The 27665-nt window shown below is 20.5% G+C and overlaps 1 protein-coding gene across 1 annotated transcript; it reads right to left on the reverse strand.

Moving 5' to 3' along the window:
* Positions 1–544: 544 nt before the first annotated feature.
* On the reverse strand, positions 545–26980 carry LOC128952049 (uncharacterized). Its single transcript, XM_054297378.1, has 4 exons — positions 26716–26980; positions 24280–24338; positions 3566–3883; positions 545–1222 (listed from the first exon to the last, which is right to left on the reverse strand). The coding sequence occupies exons 1-4, from the start codon at positions 26972–26974 to the stop codon at positions 632–634; spliced, it is 1227 nt and encodes a 408-aa protein (XP_054153353.1). The 5' UTR covers positions 26975–26980; the 3' UTR covers positions 545–631.
* Between the last annotated feature and the right edge of the window lie 685 nt (positions 26981–27665).

Below are 27665 nucleotides of genomic sequence, written 5' to 3' on the forward strand. Positions count from 1 at the left end.
TTTTGTTATGTTTTGTTTGTCTGCAAAAATTTATTATCAATTTATATCATCATCAATGAATAGTATTAGTATTATTATAATAATAATTAATGTTTTTAAGGATGTTTTTTGTTGTTGTTTTGTTTTATATTATAATATATATTTAATAATAAATTTTTAATAATAAATATATATATATATTATAAATAATTATATGTTTTGATAAACTCCACAAAAAAATAATACGAAAAAATCTCAATTTAACACTACTTTAGATAATATTTATAATAATAATATTATTATTAAAATTATGTTATTTTTCTAAAATATTAATATAATTAGCTGTTTATCTGTAAATATTAACTATTGTATTAACTCTACTTAAAAAAAAAYWTTTTTTTTACTACCACTCCTATGGACAACAATTATTATCATTATTTTTAACAGTATATACATTATTAAATATCATATTATTATTTATAAAATTATATATATATATATATATACTGTATATAAATATTTCTACTAATTTATCATATATATATATATATAAATTGTTAGCCCAGTTATTATGTGGTGATGACTGATCACATCATTATCTATCTATTAATATCTAACTATCTATCTATCTGTCTATCCATCACTAACTAACTCAGAGACCGCAACAAAATCTGCGCCAACCCTTTCGTAGCCGACTTTTATTATTAGATATATCTATCATAACATTGGAATGTTGGCCATAAAACGGCTGTCCCTGTTGTCTATGAATAAGTGACGGGTGCTGATGGTGCTGCTGATGATGATGATAGTTGATATCATTATTGTGTACATCACCACCACTTGTTGTCTCGATGTCATCCATATCTGAATAGGGTTTCGGTGGCAACGATTGATCGCTACTACTATAGCTACTGGAGTTTGTTGTCGACGATAGCGAACAACAGGTACTACCGCTATCTGTATGACTACTACTACTGTGACACTGATGATGATGATTGTGATGATTATGGCGTGGATGATGATGATGATCATGATTAGGACAGCCATTGATGGTCAGGTGATGGTCATCATCACTATCACCACCACTACTTCCGCCAACTTTTAGCCACTTCAAGCTCTTAGCCTTTCCCCAACTGACCAGAATTGATGGGCTCTTCGTTGTCATTGACTGTTGTTTTGACTTTTTTTGTCGCAATTGTTGCTCGTATTCAATGCCCGCCAGTATTGATGTGTCAAAAACATCCTAAATATTAATATTTGAAAATTAATTAATTTAATTAATTAGTTTAATAAAATTATTAATTTTTATCTATTTAATTAATTAATTATTATTTATTTTTTTAAAAAAAATGTGTGACATTTATCATAAATTAGATATTAATTTTCCTTTTTTTTTATTTTAAGATAAAATTGCGGTTTTAATAATAATTTAATTTATGTGTGTTATTACTAATTAAATTATTAGTTTTGTTTTTTTTAATAAATAAGTAAATTATATATGAATTGAGTACAATAATAATTAAAAAAAATTAAAAAGAGTTAAGTGATTAATTAGTATGTAAATTGAATTTTTAGTTTTTAATAGAAATTTATTTTTAGAAAAATCTCAAAAAAATATTTGTATATATATGCAGTAAATACAATATTTTAATTTTATTATGGTAATTTACATAAATTTTATTAGTTTAACAATAGGTTGTAAATTATAGTTTAGACGAGATTTGTAACACTTTGTTAAACTACTTGTAATTAAATTTATTGTTAAATACTATATATATATTTTTAACAACTAATTAATTAACTGTTAGACATCACAAGCAGTTTAAAATAGTTTAAAATATATTTTTAAGACTATTATTATTAATTTTATTTATTATTATTATTATTATTATTATTTGTTAACCCAGTTATTAAATGACATTAATTATATTTTTAAAAAGTCATTCATATTATGTACTTATTAAATGTAACAAATAAAATGTTTAACTTAAAAAAATAGTAGTTAATAATTATAAATTGATTACCGGTAATAATTTATTAAAGAGAGTTATAAATAAATAAATATACAGATATTTATGGCTAATTTTTTTGTAAATAATTTTCAAAATAATAAATGAGTTTTAAATATTAAAAACAAAATTAAAGTCATCGTAAATATTATTTAAATTATATACAGTATAAAAATATAGAGAAAATCTATGGGAAGGGAAATAACRTTTAATATATATATATATATATATATATATTTTATATTTCATTCAAACATTTTTTGGAAAATATTATATACAGGTATACTGTACTGTAATTATCAATATATTAATTTTAAAATATAACTTTAGTTTTTATTTAAAAAATATAAATAACTTTTTCTCTAAATGTCTAAAACAATTTATTTATTTCAATATGGATTTAGAGGTTTTCAATTTAAATTAATTAATCAAAAAAAAATAATAATTAATTAACACCAAAATTAATGTTATTTTAAGATTTTTTTTGAGCGAAAATTTTCTAGATTTTTTATACTTACGGTAATTTAGTATTTAATATTTTTAAAAAAAAATTAAACTTTATTTTATCAATTTGTAACCACAAAAAATAATACACATTAAATACAGTATTAACTAACTGTATGTTTAATATTAATTTTCTGATAAATTTCAATTTAATAAATTAATTTTTTTATAAAAAAAACTTACGCAATATTCCCATCACCTAAAGGGTTGGTAAATAATTAGAGCACAGGGATTCCCCTCCTCCCCCCAAAAATATATATATATTACTTATATTAATATATCATCATTATTATTACTAATATTATTTTTTTATATTATTAATAACCCTTATATTTAAAAAAACTAATATTTTTGTTTTTGTTTCTACAGTAAGTGTTTTTTATATCTTTGAACTATATATTTTATTTTATTGAATAGTCATTTAGCATATAATTTAAATATAATTATTTTTTAATAATAATAATAATAATAATAATATAGATCAATAGTATATCTATAGTAGTAATAGAAAAACTAAATTTTTATTAACTGTTAATTATTTATAAATATATATTTTTAAACGATTATTATTATTATTGGCAATGTTACAGTAAATTGCATTTAACTATTAAAAAAATATATATTCATTGAATATATATATATATATWTTTTTTTTAAATCAAATTTGTTGTTGACATTTGGCTTTTATGGTTGTATGCATTTATATAAATATATATATATATATATCTGATATATTGATTGCCAATTTAAACACACAAACAAAGTGTTTACACATTATAATTATTGTACAAATATATAGTGTGTAATACATATTAAAAGTTTTTGTAGGTTAAAGAGTATTGGATTTTATTTTGTACTTAATATATATATATATATATAAAGTAGTGAAAATGTGTGCTATTTTATATATATATATTAATATATCAATAACATTGATATCAATGTTATAAAAATATACAGAATATATATATATATATAATTAATAACACAAATATACAAAAAACTATTTATATAAAGAGTTAACAACAAAAAAATTGAAAATATTTTTTTTGTGTGTTTTATTTGAGACAAACCTTTAAGTTTTTCTGTGTCAGAGCCGAGCACTCGATATACTTGACGGCACCGATTTTGTTGGCCAATCTCTGGGCCATTTCACCGCTAACCGGCTGTTCCCTGGCCTGGGCCAGCTCTATAAGCACTTTGACGTCGTGCCGTAGATCGCATTGAGTACCGACCAGTATTACGGGTGGCTTACTATTGCCGTAGCGTTTGATTTCGGGTAACCATTTTTCTTGTATATTATGAAAACTGGTCGGACAGACCACACTGAARCATAGGAGGAAAACATTGGTCTGCGGATAGCACAGGGGTCTCAATGTGTCGAAGTCGTCCTATTAAAAAAAAATCAAATCAAATATAAATTTATTAGTTTTTTTAWAAAACAACAATACATAAGACAAAAAAATTATCATTTTTATTATTTTATAATTATTATTAAATGATGCTATTGTTTCRTATACTTTATGTKTGTGTATATATATATAAATATATTGTATGCTAAGTGTAATCAATTTTCATTGAGAGTTAGTTGTGTTAGTCTCTCTCTCTCTCTCTCTCTCTCTCTCTCTCTCTCTCTCTCTCTCTCTCTCTCTATTTGTGTAAAGAGTGATACAGTTCCTCCCTATCCCTACTGAGAGTATTTAAAAACCCCAATATCCAGGAAATTGCTATTTTTGATGTCGACTTATCTAAACATTTACATCACTCATATGGTGTGTATATGTGTTTCCCAGTGCACACACACACACACACACATAGATACACGTCTAATACCTTTACATTTGTTGTATATTTATATTGTATATAAATTTATACATATCATCCCTATATATATATTGTATATATGATGTATGGCTACGGATATTATTGTTGTCATGTAATGTGTTATATCTAATGATTATAAGTGTGTGTGTGTTATGAATGTGTTATGAAAAACAAACAACAAATTTAATATACAATAGTTTTTGGGTGAATAATRTAATAGATTGTATATTAAATTATAAATATATAATAGTTTTTTATGTTTGTTTTTTTTGTAACATTCCTTGTATACTAATATTAATATTAATATTATTTAGTTATTATGTTAAATACAAAAAATAAAATAAAATATACATTAATTCAGTTGAATGTGAATACTAAATAAAAAATAAATACATATATTTGGTTAAAATATCTATTATTATTATTATTATAACAAAATATTTGTTGTTGTTGTAGATATGCTTAATTTTTTTTTAAWAATAATAATAAAATTAAAATWWRAAAAATGTTTAGATATGATGTTTCCTCAATTCATACAAAACAATATTATTATTATTAAAATATTTAATTTTATTAAACAACAATTGCCTCATTTGCTTTACAAAATGATTATTATTATTACTATATTATTGTAATAGTTATTATAATTATAATAGTATTATAATATATGAAATATTTTCGTAGTGTTTAATTTATTTGTATTTTATTATTCATTTTTATTAATATATTATATATTAGCCGACATTTATCTAATAAATAATAGATATATTTTTTGTTGTTCCTATAGTATACAATTAATAAATAAATATATAAATAATGATAATAATAAACGATTTGATTAATTACTAAATTAGAAAAAACAAAAAAAAACAATTTTTATGGACATATTGTTGTTGTTTTTTTTCTCACTAAAAAATTACTATATTTTATCAATAGTTTTTAAGTTGTTTAGGATATTGATTGAACAAAATACAAAATAATACACACACAAAATTAATAATAATAATAAAATATATTAATTCATAACATAAATACCTGGGAATTAATATACTGTATAAAGTATGTCATTATTAATACATAATAGATAATAATTTTTTATTTATGAAATAAATTATTATTAATAAATATTTAGATTATTTTTAAAATGTTTTCGCAATGTTTTTGTGTAAAATAAATTGAGTAAAACATAAAAACAAAAAAAAAACAAGATTTTTTTGTTGGCTATTATTGTTTGAAATTTTTTTTTTTTATTTATTTTATTATTATTTATATATATATTTTTATCATAAGTCTTAAAAGCTTAAGAAAAATTTTAAGACTACTAATACTATACTCCTTAACAGTTCACTAGACATTAGTGAGTGAGAGAGAGAGAGAGAGAGAGAGAGAGAGAGAGAGAGAGAGAGAGAGAGAGAGAGAGAGAGAGAGAGAGAGAGGTAATGAAAAGGTTAACTAAAGTTTTTGGTTTCACTTTTTTTTCTCACACAACAACATAATAACAACAACACAATCGAGAATTTTATGGATAGTATTATATGTTTTTATTTTATTTTATTTTTTTTGAGTCGTCCATTAGTCTGTCATAAACCCGGAGCCTGAATACTGTGAGCTACAGGTGCATCAAACCTGGCTTTCACTTTAGTCACCATAATATCCAGGGACTCATAGTATGAGTCTCATACCTACAGTATACATGTGTTTCAAGGGCTGAGAGAGAGAGAACCCCCCGATATAGACATAAGTATACATTCATTGCACTCATTAAAAGGTCATCCCTAGGATTTTTACAATAATTTTTTTTTAAATTTTATTATTAATATTAATCTTGATTTTTATGACTATTTTGTTGTTGTTTGAAATAAATACATATTAATATACACTGTGTCTGTAACTATATATATATATATATATATATAAATTATATTGCATTTTGGCACATGAAATATCAATTATAAAATATCTCTCAAATATTATACAAGTATATTATACCCCCACCCCTAATGGTTTGTACAGTACTTTATATATTTAAATATATGCCCACTATTTTTTGTGTTAATAATAATTTTATTATTATTATTATTTCTCTTTAAATTAAATTATCAATTTTTTTAATTAAAAAAATTAAGTTAATTAAACTATTAAAAGTAATAGTAATTTGTAAATAATTTAATTTATAAAGTAATAAATTTTGTTTATATATATACATACAGTATATGCGTGTGTGTGTGTGTGTGTGTTGAAAATTGCATGATTTTGTCTAATAATAATTAAACTATTTAAGTTATATTAAATTAGTTTTCGCAAAAAGCATATATACAGTAGATTTATAAATAAATACTTAACATATATATAAACACTTGAATAGACTATTAGTAATATTAGTATTCAAATATATTTATATATATAAAAAGCAATGAAACGCAAACAATAGACACTCAATAAGTTTGTATATATACAGTATATACTGCATCAGGGTTAAGCAAGGTTTTGGATTTTTAGTAAAATTTACAAAATTCTCAAAAAAAATATTTTTATTGCATATATATATAAAAATTCCTTAAGTTCCCGAATATTCCCATGTAAATTCAATAAAATTCCCACAAGTTCCCGTATAAATTCCCGGGAAAATAGGTAAAATTTCCAAAAATATAAAAAAAAACTAAAAAAACTTAAAAATTAACAAAAATTTAAATTTTAACAAAAAATATTTTTAAAAAAATTTTTTTAAAATTAATAAAAACTTAAATTTTAACAAAAAAAATAAAATAATGTATTTAAGATTTAAAAATAGTTGATAAAAGCATTAATGATACACTATGAGTTATTTTTAGTATTTTAATAATTTTTAACTTTTAACATAATTAATTTTTTAAACAATACTTAATGTTTATAGTTTGTTATATATTTTTATTTTTATACAAATACTGACTGAATACTACTTATTTAACTCAAATTTCGTTAAAGTTTAATTATATTAAGTACAAAATTGAAAATATTTTTAAATTTTTTATTTAAAATTTAAAAATTATTAATAAAAACATAAGTATTTATTGTTTTATTAACTTCTTAAACTTATATTTAAATTGTAATATGATTATATATATATATATATATATATATTTTAACTATTTTTAATCAATAATTAGATTTTTATAAATATTAAAAACATAAAAACACTTACTAAAATAGTATCAACTAAAATTAAAATTTTTATAAATTTCAAAAAAATTTTCGGCGCCTTCGGCGCCGAAATTTTAGGGGGGGGGTCAGATTCTCCTCGTTTTTAAGCGACAATTTTTTCAACAAAGTCTGGGGGGGGTAAAATCCCAATTTCTCGATCTTAGGGGGGTATTTTGGCCCTGATACTGTATATATAAAGCCCTCCGGCAATGGTTGGACTGGGAATTGAGAAAAAGAGAGATTGAAGAGAGAGAGAGAGAGAGAGAGAGAGAGAGAGAGAGAGAGAGAGAGAGAGAGAGAAAGAAAGAAAGAGAGAATCTCTCAATTTTCTCACAGATTTTCTCTATTAAAGACAACATATGCTATGGGTTTTAAGTCCAATGTTTATTGTTTCTTAAAATATTACTATATATATATCATAAATACAGTACAATATATATATATACTGTACTATATTTGGCAATATTTTTATTATTACTATTATTAAGAGATGTGACAAATAATTTTTGCAGAGAAATAACAATAATAATAATAATTGTGTCCAATTGAAATTGAATTCAATTCAATAAAATGTGTCATTGAAATACACATTTACTTAACTATCGTTTAAATTTAATCTATATTATAAGGAAACCCCATTAATAATAGTGTGTTATATTTTGTACCTAAAAATCAAATTGTTGAGAGAGAGAGAGAGAGAGAGAGAGARAGAGAGAGAGAGAGAGAGARAGAGAGAGAGAGAGAGAGAGAGAGAGAATATTTATAAAGACAATAAAAATAGTAATAATAATAATAATAATAAAACTATTAAATTTGTCGGCACCTAACTTAGCGCACACACATACCACTTGAGTAATATATATATATATATATATATATATATATATATATATACGGTATATAAGTAATATTAGTAATAAAAAAATACTGAATTATTAGGTTATTATTTATAAGGCTATAAAAAAATAAAAACAAAGACATCATCCAAACGGACACATCAACAGAAAAAATATTATTATACAATATTAGTCGAAATTTTTATAAAAAATTTAGTTTGAAAACCCTTTAATATATATCCAATTACAATGTAATGACAAGATTTGTTGGATACCCCCCCCCATCAAAAAAAAAACAACAACACTTGAATGGGTTTAGAGATAAAAGGTATGACTCATACCTATCAGTATTTAAGGGGAGTGTCAGGTGAGTGATAGGGAAGAGAAAGAAAGAGAGAGAAAGAGTTTATAAAATTTCAAAAATAATTTTTATTTTATGAAACTAAAGGATACATTCATCTATAATAACTATTACTACTAACAAAATAAAAACTTTATATTTATATGCCCTTAGGGTTACATTTTGTTAAAAATACATGTTTTATCATAAATAGCAGCTCTCAATAATAATAATAATAATGTAATATAAAACTACAGTATATTGTATAATATATTATATATRTAATAAACATATATACAAATAAATGTGATTTCTTGAATTATCATTGAATTAAACAAAAATATAATTAGACAGTGGATACAAGTGGATTAAATTAGCTAAAAAATGTTTTTTTATTTGACAAAAATTATTATTAAATTATTATTTAAATATTAAAACAAACATTTTTTTTGTTGATGAATACAGTTTAAGCAAACAAACAACGAAACTTTTGCTTTTTTTTATTGTTGTTGACTACAATTGATTGTATAATTTTTTTTTAAATTTAATTTTTCTCTTATGGATAACTTATTGGAAGAGATATTGGATGAGAAAAAAGGGGGTAATGTCTGATCAGTCGGTAGTGTTGGTGGTTGTGGTGGTCGACAGCCCCGGGATGTCAATGAACTTAATTTTCTTAAAGCAATTGATTTAGTATTTATTTGAGGATTTGTATTGTATTTATGATTTGAAAAAGAGGCTATAAAGTAGTCTTATATATATATATATATATATATATATGACTCATACAATGTATACTATATAAGCCTATCATTTTATATTAGCTTTTCAAAAATGCCTTTTATTATTCACATTATTATTATTATTATTATTATTATTATTTGGCTATAACTGTAAGGATTTTGTTATTATTATTATTATTATTATTATTGAAACATTTATTTATTTGAAATATACAATTATTTTATGCGTTTATATTATTATTATTATATATTTAAATTTATTTTGCTGAATATTTAATTTAAACTTCATTTTTGTATAGTTTAAATAAAAGTTTGAATATACCTGTATATACAGTATATATATAAATTCAAATTTATAATATTTTATTTGTTAGACAAAAAAATAATAAAAATTTTAATTTATAACTTTCTAATGTGTATGCTATTAGAAATACGGTATTTAAAAAAATATCTACAATATGTAAGGGTATATCTATATATAATACCGGTATATAAATCAAAATATAAATATATTATATTATGTCATAAATAACTTTTTTTTTATTTTGTTACTGTTGTTGTTATAATTAAACTTTATAATATTTAGTATATATATACTGTATATAACAGTATTTAAATATATTTACAACAATAATATAAATACTATACAGTAAATATTTATGTTTTTTTTGCAGTCATATACTACACTCATACTATTATAATACTAGTTATGGATTAGTTTATTACATGAAATGACTTGACATGAAATTAATGTATTGAAAGCAATATAATATAACAATAATATTATAAATGAGAATTGATTTGTTAAGCACTACATGTAAAAACACATTGACAGTGGATATCATATACAATACAATATAGTAATAATAATACAATAATATAATGGATTTAATGCATTATATAATACATACACAAACATAAACGCCTAACTTGTAAAAGCAATAGTGTTGATGACAATGCATTTATGATACACACTGTGTGTGTGTGTGTGTGTGTGTGTGTGTGTGTGTGTGTGTGTGTGTGTGTGTGTGTGTGTGTGTGTGTGTGTGTGTGTGTGTGTGTGTGTGTGTATATATATGTGTGTGTGTGTATTATCCATATACTGTATATTAACTTATATAACTTGTATTAGTTATCATATACTACTACTAGTAGTAGTATATTATTGATACTCTCAACCAAAAAAAAATAATGACCAAATGATATTCAGTGTACACAACAACAAAAATATATATAAGTAATGATAACATTTTTTCTGCTGAATTTTCGGGTTTATTGATGCTATTATAGTATTATATACTATATTATTGTTTTGTTGTCGATTACATTAGCCATAAGGTTAATAAAATACAATTTAGTTATCAAACGATAAAAGCTGATCACCACTAAAATTTTGTGTACTTAACTAAAAATATGTTTCAAATATATATATATATATACTTACAAACATATAGTGATACATCTAAAAATAATATTGGTATATATATATATACTGTATATAAAGTTGGGGGTACATTAAGTACTGTACACTAATGGGGTCTGACCATAATTGGATGGAGTGGTATGTTTGAGTTTGTATGTGTGTGTGTGCTTTTAGGTGCAGGTGCAGGCAATTATTATATTTCAATTATATGCGCTTATTAAGCAAAAATCTGATGAGTTATATAGTATGATATATACAGTACAGTATTATATATATATATATATATATGACTACTACTTAAATAATACATTTTTAAAATCTCTGACCAGTTAATAGCCTCGTGACTAACTATATATAAGCTTTTTGAGGCCAATCGGGTCTACAATTACCGATATTTTATTTATTTTTTTGTGTACACTATATATATATATACAGGTGACCACAAAATTTTGTGGCAATTATTTATTATTATTTTTCCAATATACTGTATATATATAGATGCATTGTTCTAGTTAAGTAATCAATTATTTATTTTATTATTTAACATATATAAATTTTACAGTATATTGTATTTCAATTTTTTAAAGTTTATTTATTTTATTTATTTATTTTTTCTAATTAATATCCAAAATTATTTTTTGAGTATTTACATGGGTTATGAAAATAATAAAAAAATAATAAAATTTTAATAATATCATATTAAATAACCCCCCCAAAAAAATTTGTGCAATTTAAAATTTATTTTTTTTTGTTTCAATTATATATACAGTGTATTATTACATATTCATATATATATATATATATTTAAATACAGTGTATTTTTAGCCTTATTTATAACTTTACACTAAACTTTAAATAATTTAAAAAACTTTTTCAAATAAAATTTTAATATGAAAATAATATAAATTGAATAGTATTATGATTATCATTATTATTATGTTAAGCGCACTATGATATTATAGATAATTAAATTTAAATCTATAAATTATACACTCGTAATAATATTACCAACAAAAAAAAAAGTATAGTATAAAGTTTTTTTTTAAATAAAATATTTATTAGATATAAAAACTATTTTTTTTGTTGTTGATTATTATTATAACGCCAAACACGTCAGCCAAATAAATGTTTAATTTAATAATAATGATAATAATGTTGCCCCTCATCATCAATATTGATATTATATCATATATATCCGGATAATTTTGTTATATTAGTATATATTTATAACAAATATATTGTTGTATTTATCGTATATTGAATTATATACAGTGTTTTTTTTTTGATGCACACGATTATGTATATATATATATATGAAAAACATTAGACATCAATCATATATCTGATATATTATGTATATTATTGTATGTATGTATTAGCTCTCTCTCTCTCTCTCTCTCTCTCTCTCTCTCTCTCTCTYTCTCTCTCTCTCTCTCTCTCTCTCTCTCTCTCTCTCTCTCTCTCTTCTCTCTYTCTGACTAAATATTTCAATAAAATTATTAGATTATATTATTACATTTTGATCCCATCATTAAATTATATTAATATAATAATTGTGACATTAATTTGCCATGACTTTCAATGAAAATTGTTGAATAAAAGATAAGATATATATATATATATATATAAAAATTTTGTATTTGTGTGTGTAATATAATATCTAAACATTGATTTTTCCAACAAAAATATTTTCAAAAAAAAAATTAGTTTCAATGTGTGTGTGTGAATCAGTTATACTAATTAATTAATTTTTTAAAAAAATAACAAATAGTTATCTTAATAGTTATATACAGTATTTGTGGCTAAAAAAAATTATCAATAAAATTATAAATGAATGAAATTATAATTTGCACTAAATATTTGTATTTATCTTTTTTATAAAAAATTAAATTATTAATAATTTTATCTAAAATTTTCTCACATTAATAATAATATATTTTTTTGTTTCTAAAATAACAAAATAATTAGTCTTCATAACTACTAATAACTAATTTTTACTGTTTATATTAAATTATAATTTTATTTTATTTTTTAATTATATATCTATTATACAAATCATAAGATTTCAATAGTTTCAAAAAACTAACTCATATTTCACATCATATATAATGTTATTTTATCTCTAAATATATAAGAATTTTTTTTTGAAAAAAATAATATTTTTTTAATATAAAATCGATAAAAATCAAGTGAGAGATAATAATAATAATTAAAAAAAACTTGAAGTTAACGCATGATATTATAATAATAATATATATATAATTAAAAAAAATAATAATTTTTAATTAGATTTTCATGATTTTCATTAAAATAATTTCCTTATAAAAAACAGATTATTATTATTAACATATCAATGAGTGAAAGAGCACACATAAAATTAATAATAATATATAATTATTATTATTATTTTTATAAAAATTAGCTAATATTTGTTAGCACCTGTAATATGCTTTTCATTATATTATTATTAAAAATATTATTAATTTATTTTTATACATTATAAAAACTATGTCCGAAAATTAACAATTAATGTGAACTACATTTATTATTATAATATTATATTTAGATTATATATATATATATAATATAAGATAATATAAAATTTATTGATACCCATAAATCCTATTAATGTATCAAAATAAATTGCATAAACAAATTAAATGTAAATTTAACTGTATTTAATACAGTATTATTATTATTATTATTATTATAACTTATATATATATATACMGTATAATTTATTATGAATATTTAATTATTAAAAAAATATATATTTTGATAATATTTAATTTATATGCATTCAATTAAATACATATTATTAAGTCAATGACTGAATAATTGGCTAATTTTTTTTATTTATTATATTTTGTCAAAAAAAATAAAACTAATTAAAACTTATTCAATAAAATGTAATTATAATATATATATACAAACAAAATAGCAACGCTAATAGARTATATATATATTAATAGTTATAATTATAAATAAATTTAAATATCTATTAAATATTCATATCAAATGAAAAGTAAAAAATGAGATTAAAATTATTAATGAATAATAAATTATAACAACAAAAAATATACTGTCTATTGTAATATATTTCAATAATATTTTTCCACCATTGATAGCTAACTGTTCAAAAAATAATAATAATAATAAGCCTACCAGTGCTGTATAATTAACAATACATATACTATAAAACAGCAAAATAACAATAGGTATCAATCAGGTCTATTCAAAAAATAAAACAAGCAATATAACAGTTCAATTGATTGTCAATTGATTGATTTACTTAATAATAAAAAAAACATCAATAAAAATTAAACTAATAACACACATATTTTTATTAAGTGTTTTTATTTTTTTTAAATTTTATTAAATGGATATTTTTATTAAAGAGAGAGAGAGAGAGAGAGAGAGAGAGAGAGAGAGAGAGAGAGAGAGAGAGAGCGGGTATAGTTTGATCTAAAAAAATAATTAATTATAAACTTTTATTATTAAATTTTTTTAAACTAACAAATAAAAGGTAACAAAAATTTCCTTTTAATCTCTTTTGTTAGTATAATATCATATTTTCTTTTTATTAAAAAAATAATAAATAATAGCAAATTTACAATTAACTAATAGAAATATTTTGTTGTTGTTGTTGTTGTTGTTGTGAATATAATTGTTAATAATATACTATAATTTTTTTTATATATTATCATATTATTATTATTATTATTAAATACATTTTATTATTATATAATAAATTGAAATGAATCGTAACGAGTACACCAACTTTGAAATTGAAGACACATTAATTCATAAATAAAATTTTTATTATTTTATACACTATATATATATATACTATATATCATATATATATATATACAGATGAGCTGACCTAATAACTCCCATTATGGTCTATATAATAATAATAATAATAATATAATACCGTATATACACTATATATCGTATGGCAGTTAATCGGCACATAATTTAAAATAATTTTTTGGAGAGAAAAATAACTTTATTTATATATATACAACAACAAAAATTATAATAATTAGTATACATATATATATATATATATATATATATATAATATTTTCATCATCTTTTCATAATTATTATTATTATAATTGTTTTTACTAAGGCTAAGGTGTGGTCTCTTTATTATCCAATAAATTATAAATTATCCTATTTTACTGTTAATATTGTATATAACTTTTTTTTTATATATATACTGTATATTTTGCATATAATATAAGGAAATTTCACATTTTTCCCATTAACAACAAAAATTTAGGTAAAAATTTTTTTTTTAAYTTTATGCCTGTTATTATATAATCTGACACTTGATGCCTATTAGGCAATAAAATTGTCAATTAAATGCACAATATATATATAAAATGTAAATTTTCAACAACAATATAAAAACAAAATTATGCCAATAGTTTCAAATATTCAATAAAAAAAGACAAGTTCAATGTTTTTTCAATCCAAACAAATATGTGGATTAATTACTAACTATTATACACTACATATGATATAATTAGGTAAATAATATTTTTTTTATTATCAAATATATATATAAATTATATATAATGCGAAATAAAAAAAACATTTAACACACAAACTATTAAAAACAATTTGTTTAATGTTTTATTATGTAATATATATCATGTACTATATAATGTATATATGATATGCAAAAATATTTGTGTTAAGCAAATCAAATAATAAAAAACAACTAAAAAAAATGTTTTATTTTTAAAATAAAACTAATGTTTATATCAATTATGAGAAAGAATTTAGTATTTGAAAAATGTGTTGTTTTATACTATAATATAACTTATATATACAGAGTGTATATATTATATATCTATTACATTACTAAATGAAAATCATTGAAATAGTATTATAAACCCATTTGAAATGTTAAAGTAAAGTATTATATATATATATTATATTGTATTTATTGCCTCTAACTATATGTTGTGTTGTTGTTTATAATAGCGCCGGTATTATGAAACACTTATCAACACAACAACAACAACAAAAATATTGTGAGAAAATATGTTTGTACTATAAAATAAAAGTATATTTTCAAAAAAAAATAACTAAAAAACACTAAAACTTATATACATTTATTATTATTAATATATAGAGAGAGAAGATATAATATAATACAGAGTAAACTGTATAATATTAATATTGTTTTTTGATTATTATTATTTTTTTATGAGTCCTACTAACTGTATGTATGATAATAATGATAATAATAATAATAAATATAATAATAAAAAAATAATAATTTCCCAAAATATTATTAGCTAAAACGTTATATACACATATGTACTTATTTGGGTTTATTTTTTGTATAATAATTTTATTAATGTCTATGAATGTTGAAAGCTATTCATTAAGAGAGAGAGAGAGAGAGAGAGAGAGAGAGAGAGAGAGAGTAAAACCAAAAAAATGTATTTTAAATATATTTACAGCTAATTATCGCAAATATAAATCATCGCATATATTAAAGTGTTTGGTTAGTCCGTAGTAAATAAGCGTCAATTTTCTCACTCCAGGGTCTCTCTCTCTCTCTCTCTCTCCCGGAGCTAATGATGAGGCACTCAAATCACTGTATGACTAACTGACTGAGTGACTGACTACCAAAAAAAAAAAATAATAATAATATTCTCTACCTTTCTATTAATACACTAATTATTGAGTAGACTTTAAGTTAGTCACCACTAGTATGTATGTATGAGAGCACCGGTAGATTAGAAAATTGGTTTAGTCTTTACAAACACTTTTTTTGGGGTCTATTTTCTCTCACGATGTCTATGCCTTAAAGCCATTCAAAAAAAAACTTATTGACCGATACTTACACTCATTGTTTTCATACTATATATATATATATATATATATATATATATATATATATATGAATTAGTAGACCTGATTTTTGGTAATGGGATGTCTCTCCCGGAGCTCAATGACGGTATGTGTGTGTGTGTGTATTACAGTATACTATACATATTAATAATATATTTCAATTTAAATATAGCTACTATTATAATAATATAGTAATAATATATTGTATATATACTGTAATTGACTGATTTTGAGCCAATAATAGTTATCCACAACAAAAAAAACACTTTCACCCAAATATTAATAATAATAATAATTTATTTTTAAATTTAAAAGATCATTAATTTTGTTGAATATTATATATATATCTTAAACTAAAATTTTGTTTTAATTTATTACATAAACACTAAATTTTTTGTTAAATTTTTTTTTTAATAATATAATATATATATATATTTCTAAAATAAATATTTTTAATTTATTTAAATTTGAAATTTACTAGGAAAAACTAGCAATGTAAATTATTTAAATTTAAAATATTTATTATATATATATATTATTGATTCAATTGAATTTGATGTCATTGTAGAAATTAATGTTAGAAATTTTTGTTTATATATTAATGATTTGTAAAACTCTATAAATACTAAATGATTTTATTTTTTCAAAAAAATAACTTCAAAAAATAWATTAATAAAACAAAAACAATACTCAAACTAAAAGTTTTGACTGAAGTTTTTTTGGCATTGATTGCAGACATCAGTTTATATTTTATAAAAATATTAATAAAACGTTATTTTATTTTTTTTGTGTTGTTAGTTGAGTCTAATTATAATTTTATATATCATTTGTCTTTTATTTTCATTTATTTATTTATATATATAATTTATAGCCAACTAAAACATTGTTGCTGTGAATTGTTAAAAATAAACTTTTATTATTTATTTAGTTTTTATTAGTTTGCTTAAAACTGAATCTCTAATATAACAATATTTTTTTTTATTTAAGACAATAAACAATAAAAAAATAATTTTTTTTGGCAAGTTGTCCCAACCTATATATATATATACAGTATATATATATGAATATATAATATAATATATATATATATAAATGCTGTTTTATATAACTAATTTTTTTAGTTGTTTAAAATTGTTTGCTTAATATATGACTTTATGGCTTATTTAAAAAAAATTTAAATATTTTTACAACCATAGCTAAAATATATATATATATACAGTATATTATATACGGTAGCAATAAATTGATTAATTTGTTTTATAATACAAACAAAATTATATAAAGTAAAATAATAATAATAATAATAATTTTTATTTTAATATTATGTAACATGAAAAATTTATATTAATATTTAATTGCTTAAAAATTATAAATGTAAAACTTTTTTGTGTGTGTGTATAGTTATTATAATTATAATTTAAACTTTTATTAAGCATTTTTTAATGTATATATGAATAATAATAATAATAATAATAATAATAATTTTTTCAGATTACAAAACAAATATATTCAACATTTAATATAATATATTCAAATAAGGGTTTAAAATATTATTTTTTTTTAAAATCTAATTTATATAATTTATCATTAAAAACGTTTAATTTTAATGTTTGCAATGTTTTTTGTAAATGTAATGTAAATATGTTATAAAATAAATGTCGTGTAAAAAGTAGGCGACCGCCACATATATGTGTATGTATAACAACAAGTGACTCCTACTTTAGTCAACAAACTTATAATAAAATATATATATAATAAACAAATAATAAATTTAAAAAAAAATTAAATACAAAACGACATTTAAGGCCATCAATTACAAGACTAGAAAATTTTCAATTAAACTCAATTTATTTTTTGAAAAATATTTTATTTTCAAATTTAATTCAAGTGGGTTTCAAACAGGATTGCAAAACACAACTATAGTATTATTATATATATTTAATAGTAATTGAAATAAAACTGATTGTAACAATTTTGTTAAAAAAAATCATAGACACATATAATAATAATAATAATAATAAATTAGTGTGGGATATATAACTGTGACTAAAGTGTCATTAAATTAAAATCATATCATACCTTAATAAAATTAAATAATAAATTTTTTTATTTGATTTTTTTTCGTATGTGTTAAAAGATTTACAATTTCCCTTTTTTGTTTATGTGTTGAATATGTATGTGTTTTTCAAATTTATCAATATATATATATATATATATATAATAAACGATATATATATATATATAAGCATATCTGTTTAATTTTAATTTAATTTATTTTTTAATTAAAATTATAAATATATATTAGTCACTATCTATAAGCTAAGATATATATACACAAATATTTAATGTATTTTATTGTTTAATTATTATAATTTTGCCATAAAATAACAGTTTTCTTATTTATTTTTTTTATTTATTTGCATTAATTACTGTATTATACATTTTTAATAATAATATCGTAATAATAATAATGTTTGAGACTAATTAAACTAAATTATTCAATTATTAATTACAATATTATCTTTTTTTTTTATTATATGATAATATTGTTAAATTTACTAAAAAAACACTTTTATGTTTCCAATTAAAAAATATTATTATTTAAATAGTAAAAAACAAGTTTTTCATTATATGCTAATTGAATTATAGTTATATGTTTTTATTTTATTTATACCTGTATTTTGTACTGTAATTAAAAAAATTTAAAAATCAGATATAATACGAAAAACAACTGATTTATTGAACATTAAAAACAAATTAATAATAAATAAAAAAAATATATTTTTTTTAATAATTATTAACTAACTAACTAAAATATACTGTAACTAAATTATTGTATTATTATTAATAAGTTGATAATTTTTAGCTTAATTTTTTTAGCCTTAAAAATGATGATAATAATGATAACATGTCTAACCATATAATAATTTAATGTTTATATTAATGTTTTATTATAATACAGCAAATATTTATACAATGAGATCTAAATTTAGCAACAATAACAAAATAATATAATAATTTTTCATTAACATTAATGTACAATAAATTATCATTTATTTTCCCCACATATTAATTATAGTATATATATATATATATCTATATATGATATTTAATGTTAATATATAACTGTTTTTTTTGCAATACCTGTAATATTAACTATTGCTACCCATTATTATAGATGATATATACTGTACTGTATTTGCAATTTGAAACATATATTATAAAAATATATTTTAATGTAATGATAATTTTGTTGTTGTTATTATAAATTAAAATTTTATTTTCTCTGTAAGTAAACTCGTAATTTTTATAAATAATTGAAATATAATTAAATATATATATAGAAAATATAACAATTAAGTCAATCATATGACGTTTAATAAGAAAAAAATTAATAAATAATAAAAATTTAGTCAAATATTTAATCAACAATAACAACAAATTAAAYTATTTTTATAACAAAAAAATCAATCAAACAAACTTGTAATTAATTGTTTAAAAATTAATTAATTAACCCAGCAATTTTTTTWAAAAATWAATATTTATTTATTTTTGAGCTTTAGATTGAAATCAATAATTTTTATTTAAATTTTTTTTAATTGAGACCAATTTTTATGGACTGACTAAAAAACAACAACAACAAAATCTGTAATTTTTTTTAATTATAAAACAAAAATACAAAATAAATAAATAAAATTTTTGTTTATTCATCAAAAAAAAAAATCATAGACACAAATTGCTAGTCATTAATCAATTGGGAGACGACTTTACAGTATATATATAAATAAATAATTAAACTTTTTTTTCTTATAGAAAATAAGTTATTTATTTATTAAAAAAAAGTTATTTTTAAAATTTGTATCATATCTTATATATTTACATTATATACAGTACTATGAATTTTTCGAGAGAGAGAGAGAGAGAGAGAGACTTAAGCTATATATATATATATATATATATATATATATAAAGAGAGGGGAGAGGGGATATAAATAGGGAACTCCTACTATACTAATGGTTGTGATATTATTATATAAAATATTCATATAAGTGGTGACTATTGCTTATGGTATGTGACATTTGGTGAAAAAATAAATTTTTATATTACTATATTATTGTGTGGACATACATACAATCTGTCCTTTCCTCTCACTCACGCACAGGTATGCAATGGTATGCAATGGTATGCAATGCTTATTATATTATACTATACAYAGTGCATATTGACAACACCACCATTGAATACCATCCCTACCCCATCCCATATGGCATATGTCGGGATAGAGAGAGAGAGAGAGAGAGAGAGAGAGAGAGAGAGAGAGAGAGAGAGAGAGAGAAATAAACATACCATTAGAGAGAGAGAGAGAGACACTRTTTTTTAACTAAATACCATTAAATACTAACCAAAAAATATGTGTTTGCATCTCATTGACGACTGACTGTCATATTAATGTAAAATGTAATTTTCAAAATGTATATAAACTTATATAAAGTAAACACACATTTTTTGGATAATAATTTTTTTTTGCTATCTCTCTCTCTCTCTCTCTCTCTCTCTCTCTCCTAAATAACCATTAAGTTTTTGCAGACAAAATTATTTTTATTTATTSACATTTTAAAATATATATTTTGCCAAAAATTTTGTGTATGTATGTGTGTGTGTGTGTGTGTGTGTGTGGTTGTGAAGATAATATCTAACATATGCAACACACACACACACCAAACAGTAAGGTTATGTCTATCACACATATATTTATAAAATTTTTAAAATATATTTAAAGTACAGCACATGTACTGTATCTGTAATGTTTGTGTGTGTGTTTTAATAGTAATAAAATAACAACATTTTTTTAATTTAAAAAATTTATAAAATTGTTTATTTTTATTTAATAGAGGAAACACTCAGTCAGTACTGTACTTTTGGGGTAATACCTGTACACCTGAGGACACCATTTAAAACCAAAAAAATATATAAAAATAAAAAGTTTATATCTTTGAGATAGAGAGAGAAAAATGCTTATCAAATAATAGCATATATATTACTAAATACAGTATTCAATATATATATATATTAGTATATATATACAGTATATATATATTCAATTTGGAGATACATTACGCGGAAAAATAACAACAAAATCATGTTTTATTCATTTTAATGGTTTATTATTATTTTATTTTTGTGAGAGTCATCTTATTTTGAAAAATAATCATGTTTTTCAAAATAAAATAACTAAAAAATATAATATTTTTATCATTATATTATTTATAATATATATATTTTATAGTCTTTAATACATTTTAAAATAGTATAATAACAGCTAATATTCCTAATATTATATGTTTTTATAGATATACTAAATATATATATATATATACAGTATATATATTAATCTATTTTACTATTATCATCATTTTATTATTATTATTATTATTATTATTATATATATATATATATATATATATATATATATATTGATGATATTGTCGGTAAAATAACATCATTTATAATGATTATATTGTTTTTATTGTTCATTCAAATGGCTTGTATATAATTCAAGTGATTTTAATTAATAAAAATAATATTTTTTGTATTTATACTTTATATATATACTGTAATATACCTGTATATAATGTTTTTTCTCATTTATTTTTCTATTGGAAATATGGAAATAAATTTAATTGTTTAAAAAAATAAAATAAAATAATAATAAAAAAAATCTCATTTTGAACTTCTGGTTTATTATATATCATATATATATATATATATTATTTCCTATATTTATTGTTAAATACAGTAAAAATAATCAATTGAAATATTTGCTATCATTTAATAATTGTTAATAACAACAAAAAAATAATAATAACAAAATAATTAAATAGTTTTATATTTTCCGTAATGATATCATGTTTTGATACCCAAAAATTGTGTACTCTTTACAAAATGCTATCATTAAAAAATATTTTGTATTTTAAAAAAAAAGTTATATTTAAAATAATAATAATATAATAATTAGTGATTTAATATTTGGTTTAACCGATTATATGTTAGTTAAATGGCTTTTTCGGGGAAAAAACGTTATTATTTTTRTTTGTATTTTTTTTTTTGAACATTTATTGATATATAATAAGCTTTTCTTCAATAACAACAAAAAACAAAAACAAACAAAATAATACTAAATAATGATAAATAAAATTAAAAAATAAAAGATTGTTTCAAAAGATAAAATCGGGAAAATCTCTCATAAAATACAACTATATATTAAATAATAATAAATACTTGTATTATATTTATATATATATATATATAAAACATTAGATTTACAGCAATAGTTAGGGGGAAAACAAAAACAATAAGTTTTATGACAAAAATTATTATTAATTTTGTTGTTGTTATTTATTCACAAACTASATTGTATTATTATTATTATTATTATTTATATATATATATATATTTTTTTTAAATAAAAATAAATTTGTTGCTTGTTGATTTCCCATAGAAACTATAAAAAAAAATACAAACTGGCTCTAATGTTCATACAAATTATTTTATAACAACTTTAATAATCACATACACATACACACACATAGTCGCTAAAAACTATTTCCAAAAAAAAATTATTTTTTTTGATTTTTTTGTTATTTTTTTTATAAAAAATAATAATAATATGAAAACAATTTTTTCTCTCTCATATAAACTATGTATTCAAATACATACAGTATATACTGTGTATATAACGGTTATATATAGGAAGTGATGCGCCCATTGATAGATGAATTACCGCATCATTTAGTGGATTCATTAATACAGTACATAATAATAATAATAATAATAATAATATGTATATTCCTGTAGATAGTCATACAGATTGACAACAATATATATATATATATATATATATGTATTGATAATAACCAACAACACCACTAACAACAACCTAACCAACCCWTACATATATAGAGACACCCGAGACAAGTGCTTAGGGATTTTTTTGTGTGTGTTGGCACTTAAATAATCATTTGTAAAACAATTTGCACCAAAAAAAAAATTATTAGTTATTTTTTTTGTTGAAAAAAATAACAACAAAAATAATTTTCATATAAAATTTCATTTTGAATAGTAGTATACTAAACATTTTCAAATACAAACCAACAAACATAGCAAATAAATAAATTTTAAAAAATACTTAAAAAAATGATATAAAATAAAAAACATAAGTTTCTGAGAGAGAGAGAAAAAAAAATAAATAAAAACTAATAAAAAACATATGAGAGACACAAACATATGCCAAAAGTTTATTGTATGTTTAAATATATAATGTTAATTAAATGTCAAATAATGTTTTATGGTGTGTATGTRTGTGTGTGTGGTGTGTGTGTGTGTGTGTGTGTGTGTGTGTGTGTGTGTGTGTGTGTGTGTGTGTGTGTGTGTGTGTGTGTGTGTGTGTGTGTGTGTGTGTGTGTGTTATAGTATATACATGTATATATATAAAGACAACATCAAATAATAATAAAAACATAAATATATTGTATATTAAATATCTAGTATATGTTCACATACCTGTCCCGCTGTATCGCATAATTGTAGCTGACATGGCTTGTTATCTATGGTAACCACCACTGGGGACAGTTAGGTTAGGGGTTTTGGATGAGATAGAGATTGGAGATATCCATCACAAAGAAAATAAAATAAAAATCACATGAGATGTCACATAAAGGTAGTAGAGATGAGAGATGAGATTGACGTTACATTTATATATAATGTGATGAAACAAACAAAAAAACAAACAAAAAATTAGATAAAAATATTATTATTATTATTGTTTTTAATATACAAGTTTTTTAATATCATAAAAAGTTTTTTTTAAACATATAATAATTTARTTACAATGTGTGTGTGTGTGTGTGTGTGTGTAATGTAATCCTTACAAAAATTAATTTGATTTTTATTAGCTTAGAATTTTTGTTTTTTTTTGTATAATAAAAAAATAATAATAAAATATCTAAATTTGTATCAAATTGAGTAATAAAAAATATAATATGGATATATAAACTATTATTATAATAGTAATAATAATAATAATATTCTTGATAATAATAATATTATTATTATCAACATTTAGTTTTAATGTTTTTAATAGATCCTAATTACAGTAATAATAGTAATAATAATAATAATAATATTTTTTTTGTTAATTTTGTTTCTAACCTTCAATTAAAAATTATAATCCCTTTTATTTTATTTATTAACAAAAAAAACTCAAATTTTTCCGTTCAATGCTTTTCTTATGGTTTTAATTGACAATTTAAAAAAATAATAATTAAATTTCATTTAATAATAAATCTAATAATAATAATAAAAATAATTAGAAAACAAATACGACTGATTTATACAATTTTTTTTTTATAAAAAAAATATTTGATATTTTAATTAAAATAAAAGTGATTATTTTTATAGATCCATCACATTATATAATTTGCATAAATTTATTAGTTTATTATTATATATATATTATAAGTAAGCAATTTTATAATAATAATAATAATAATAATAATAAGTTTTTCTTAGTGTTTATTTTTGAACACATTTGATGAATAATTCATTAAAACAAATAAATAAGAAGGCGGTCAATCGATCTTGAGCGGCGTATTTTTTGAATAACTTTTAAACAGTTAGAGATAATTTATTTCTGTAAAATACATTTAAGAATATCATATCGACCACACTTAATATATACGAAATCACAAAACTAGGATGACCAGATATACAAAATATCGGGACCAACGCAAGACACTATGCTACAGGTCAAACTACAACAGACTAATTTATTATGACAATGTAAATTTGTAGTCAAGAAATAATAGTTTAATATAAAAAAGAATCATCAAAATCGGATTGGTACTTTTATTTTTATACCTTGTTCAATTTGTCATAAATCACATTGTATAAAATTGTCTAAAATAAAATTGACCTTATTTATGACTATTATATATTTAGAAGATTAAATTTTCAATTATATTATTATTTCTAAAAACAAAATTTTATTATGTCGACTATCGAAATAATACTTTCAATATAAATCACACTATTGTAATTTGATATTATAATTTATATTGAGTCGATTATTTCGAAAACTAGTCGACATATTAAAATTTTATTTTTAGATTTAGTGATTACATGAAAATCTTCATTTAATAAGTATATAATATTTACAAATAACGTCAATTTTATTTTAGACAATTTTATACAATGTGATTTATGACAAATTTAACAAGGTATAAAAATAAAATACCAATCCGATTTTGATGATTCTTTTTTTATATTAAACTGACTACAAATTTACATTGTCATAAAAAATTAGTCTGTTGTAGTTTGACCTGTAGCATAGTGTCTTACGTTTGTCCCGATATTTTGTATATCTGGTCATCCTAGTTTTGTGATTTCGTGTATATTAAGTGTGGTCGATATGATATTCTTAAATGTATTTTACAGAATTAAATTATCTCTAACCGTTTAAAAGTTATTCAAAAAATACGCCGCTCAAGATCGATTGACCGCCTTCTTATATGTATAAAGAAAAAAAGTATTTTTAAGTTTAAAAAATGTAAATTTTTATTAGTATAATCCCCTAACAGTAATAATAATAATACTAATACTAATAATAATTTTTTTTATCCTTTAATTTTATTTTCATTGGCTATCATACCATTGATATACATATACTGTAAATACAGTATAACTGATATAAATACTGACTTTTTTACGCTGAATAGTAAAATAAATTTTGTTTTCTTAGAGAGAGAGAGAAAAAAAGTGCTTTTTTAATGTTTGAATTTGTTTTTTTAAACTTTATATATATTTGAACGAAAAAATTATTTTTTTTAAACTACTTTCTTTTAGTATAAGACTTTTTTTCTGAAATTACATTTTGAAAACTTTATTTTTTTTAAATGTTATATTTTATGTTTTTGTATGTTATGTTTGTTTGTTGATTACCTGAGTAGTTGTCAAAAGCTGTGGGCACGTACTCAGCGGGATATCCATTGGTAGTATAGCTGACAATGAGAGAGGTCTTGCCAATAGCCCCGTCCCCAACCAATACACATTTGACTCGGCTTATGGGGGCAATGGTGGTGGTGTCGGTGTTGTTGTCGGGATCGGTAGTTGTATTATTATCGCACGATTCGCAACATTTTTCTCTAGTATTATCCGGTAATAGATTACATGAAGTCGAGTCCCGAAATAATGGCGGCATTTTGTAAAACATTTATCTAATTTATTATTATTATTATTATTTTTATTAATAATAATTATTATTAAAATTTATTATTAGTAGTATTAATAGTAGTAATGTTGTTGTTATAATAGGTAATAATAAAATTAAATGTTGTTTTTTGTTGATATATTTATATATATATATATATTTGTCGTCTCTCTTTCTCTTTCTTATCAATTGATGTTTATATAACACTTGACATAAATATTTTGTTGGATAATAATAATAATAATATTCATATGAAATAAAAATAATAGTAAATAACTAATGATTTAGTGATTTACATACTTTACACATACATATATATATATTTTTAAACGACAGTATATTTCAAGTAAAAATCAGACATAAATCGCTTGTTGTAAGCCATCCCTCCCATCAAATAGTTTTCAAAATAAATATAAAAAACAACAAATTATTATCAAAAAAAAAACTTTTGCAACTTTTATCTCTCTCTTTAAAAAAAACAGTTTCTCTTCAATCAGTTTTCTCCACAAAAAATATTTTTTGAACTAATAATAACTTTTATAACATTTTATATTTTTAAGGCTTAAAATAACTTTTTTTTTTCTCTCTCTTTCTCTATTCAACAAATTATATACACTTTTTGTTGAATAGATATCAATCAGTTTTATCTCTTTTTTCCTCTCTTTCACTAATCTCTTATGTT

This window comes from Oppia nitens, unplaced genomic scaffold (genome assembly GCF_028296485.1).
Source record: "Oppia nitens isolate AA-2021 unplaced genomic scaffold, nextdenovo-longstitch-racon4-pilon3 scaffold1_pilon_pilon_pilon, whole genome shotgun sequence".
NCBI lineage: Eukaryota > Metazoa > Arthropoda > Arachnida > Sarcoptiformes > Oppiidae > Oppia > Oppia nitens.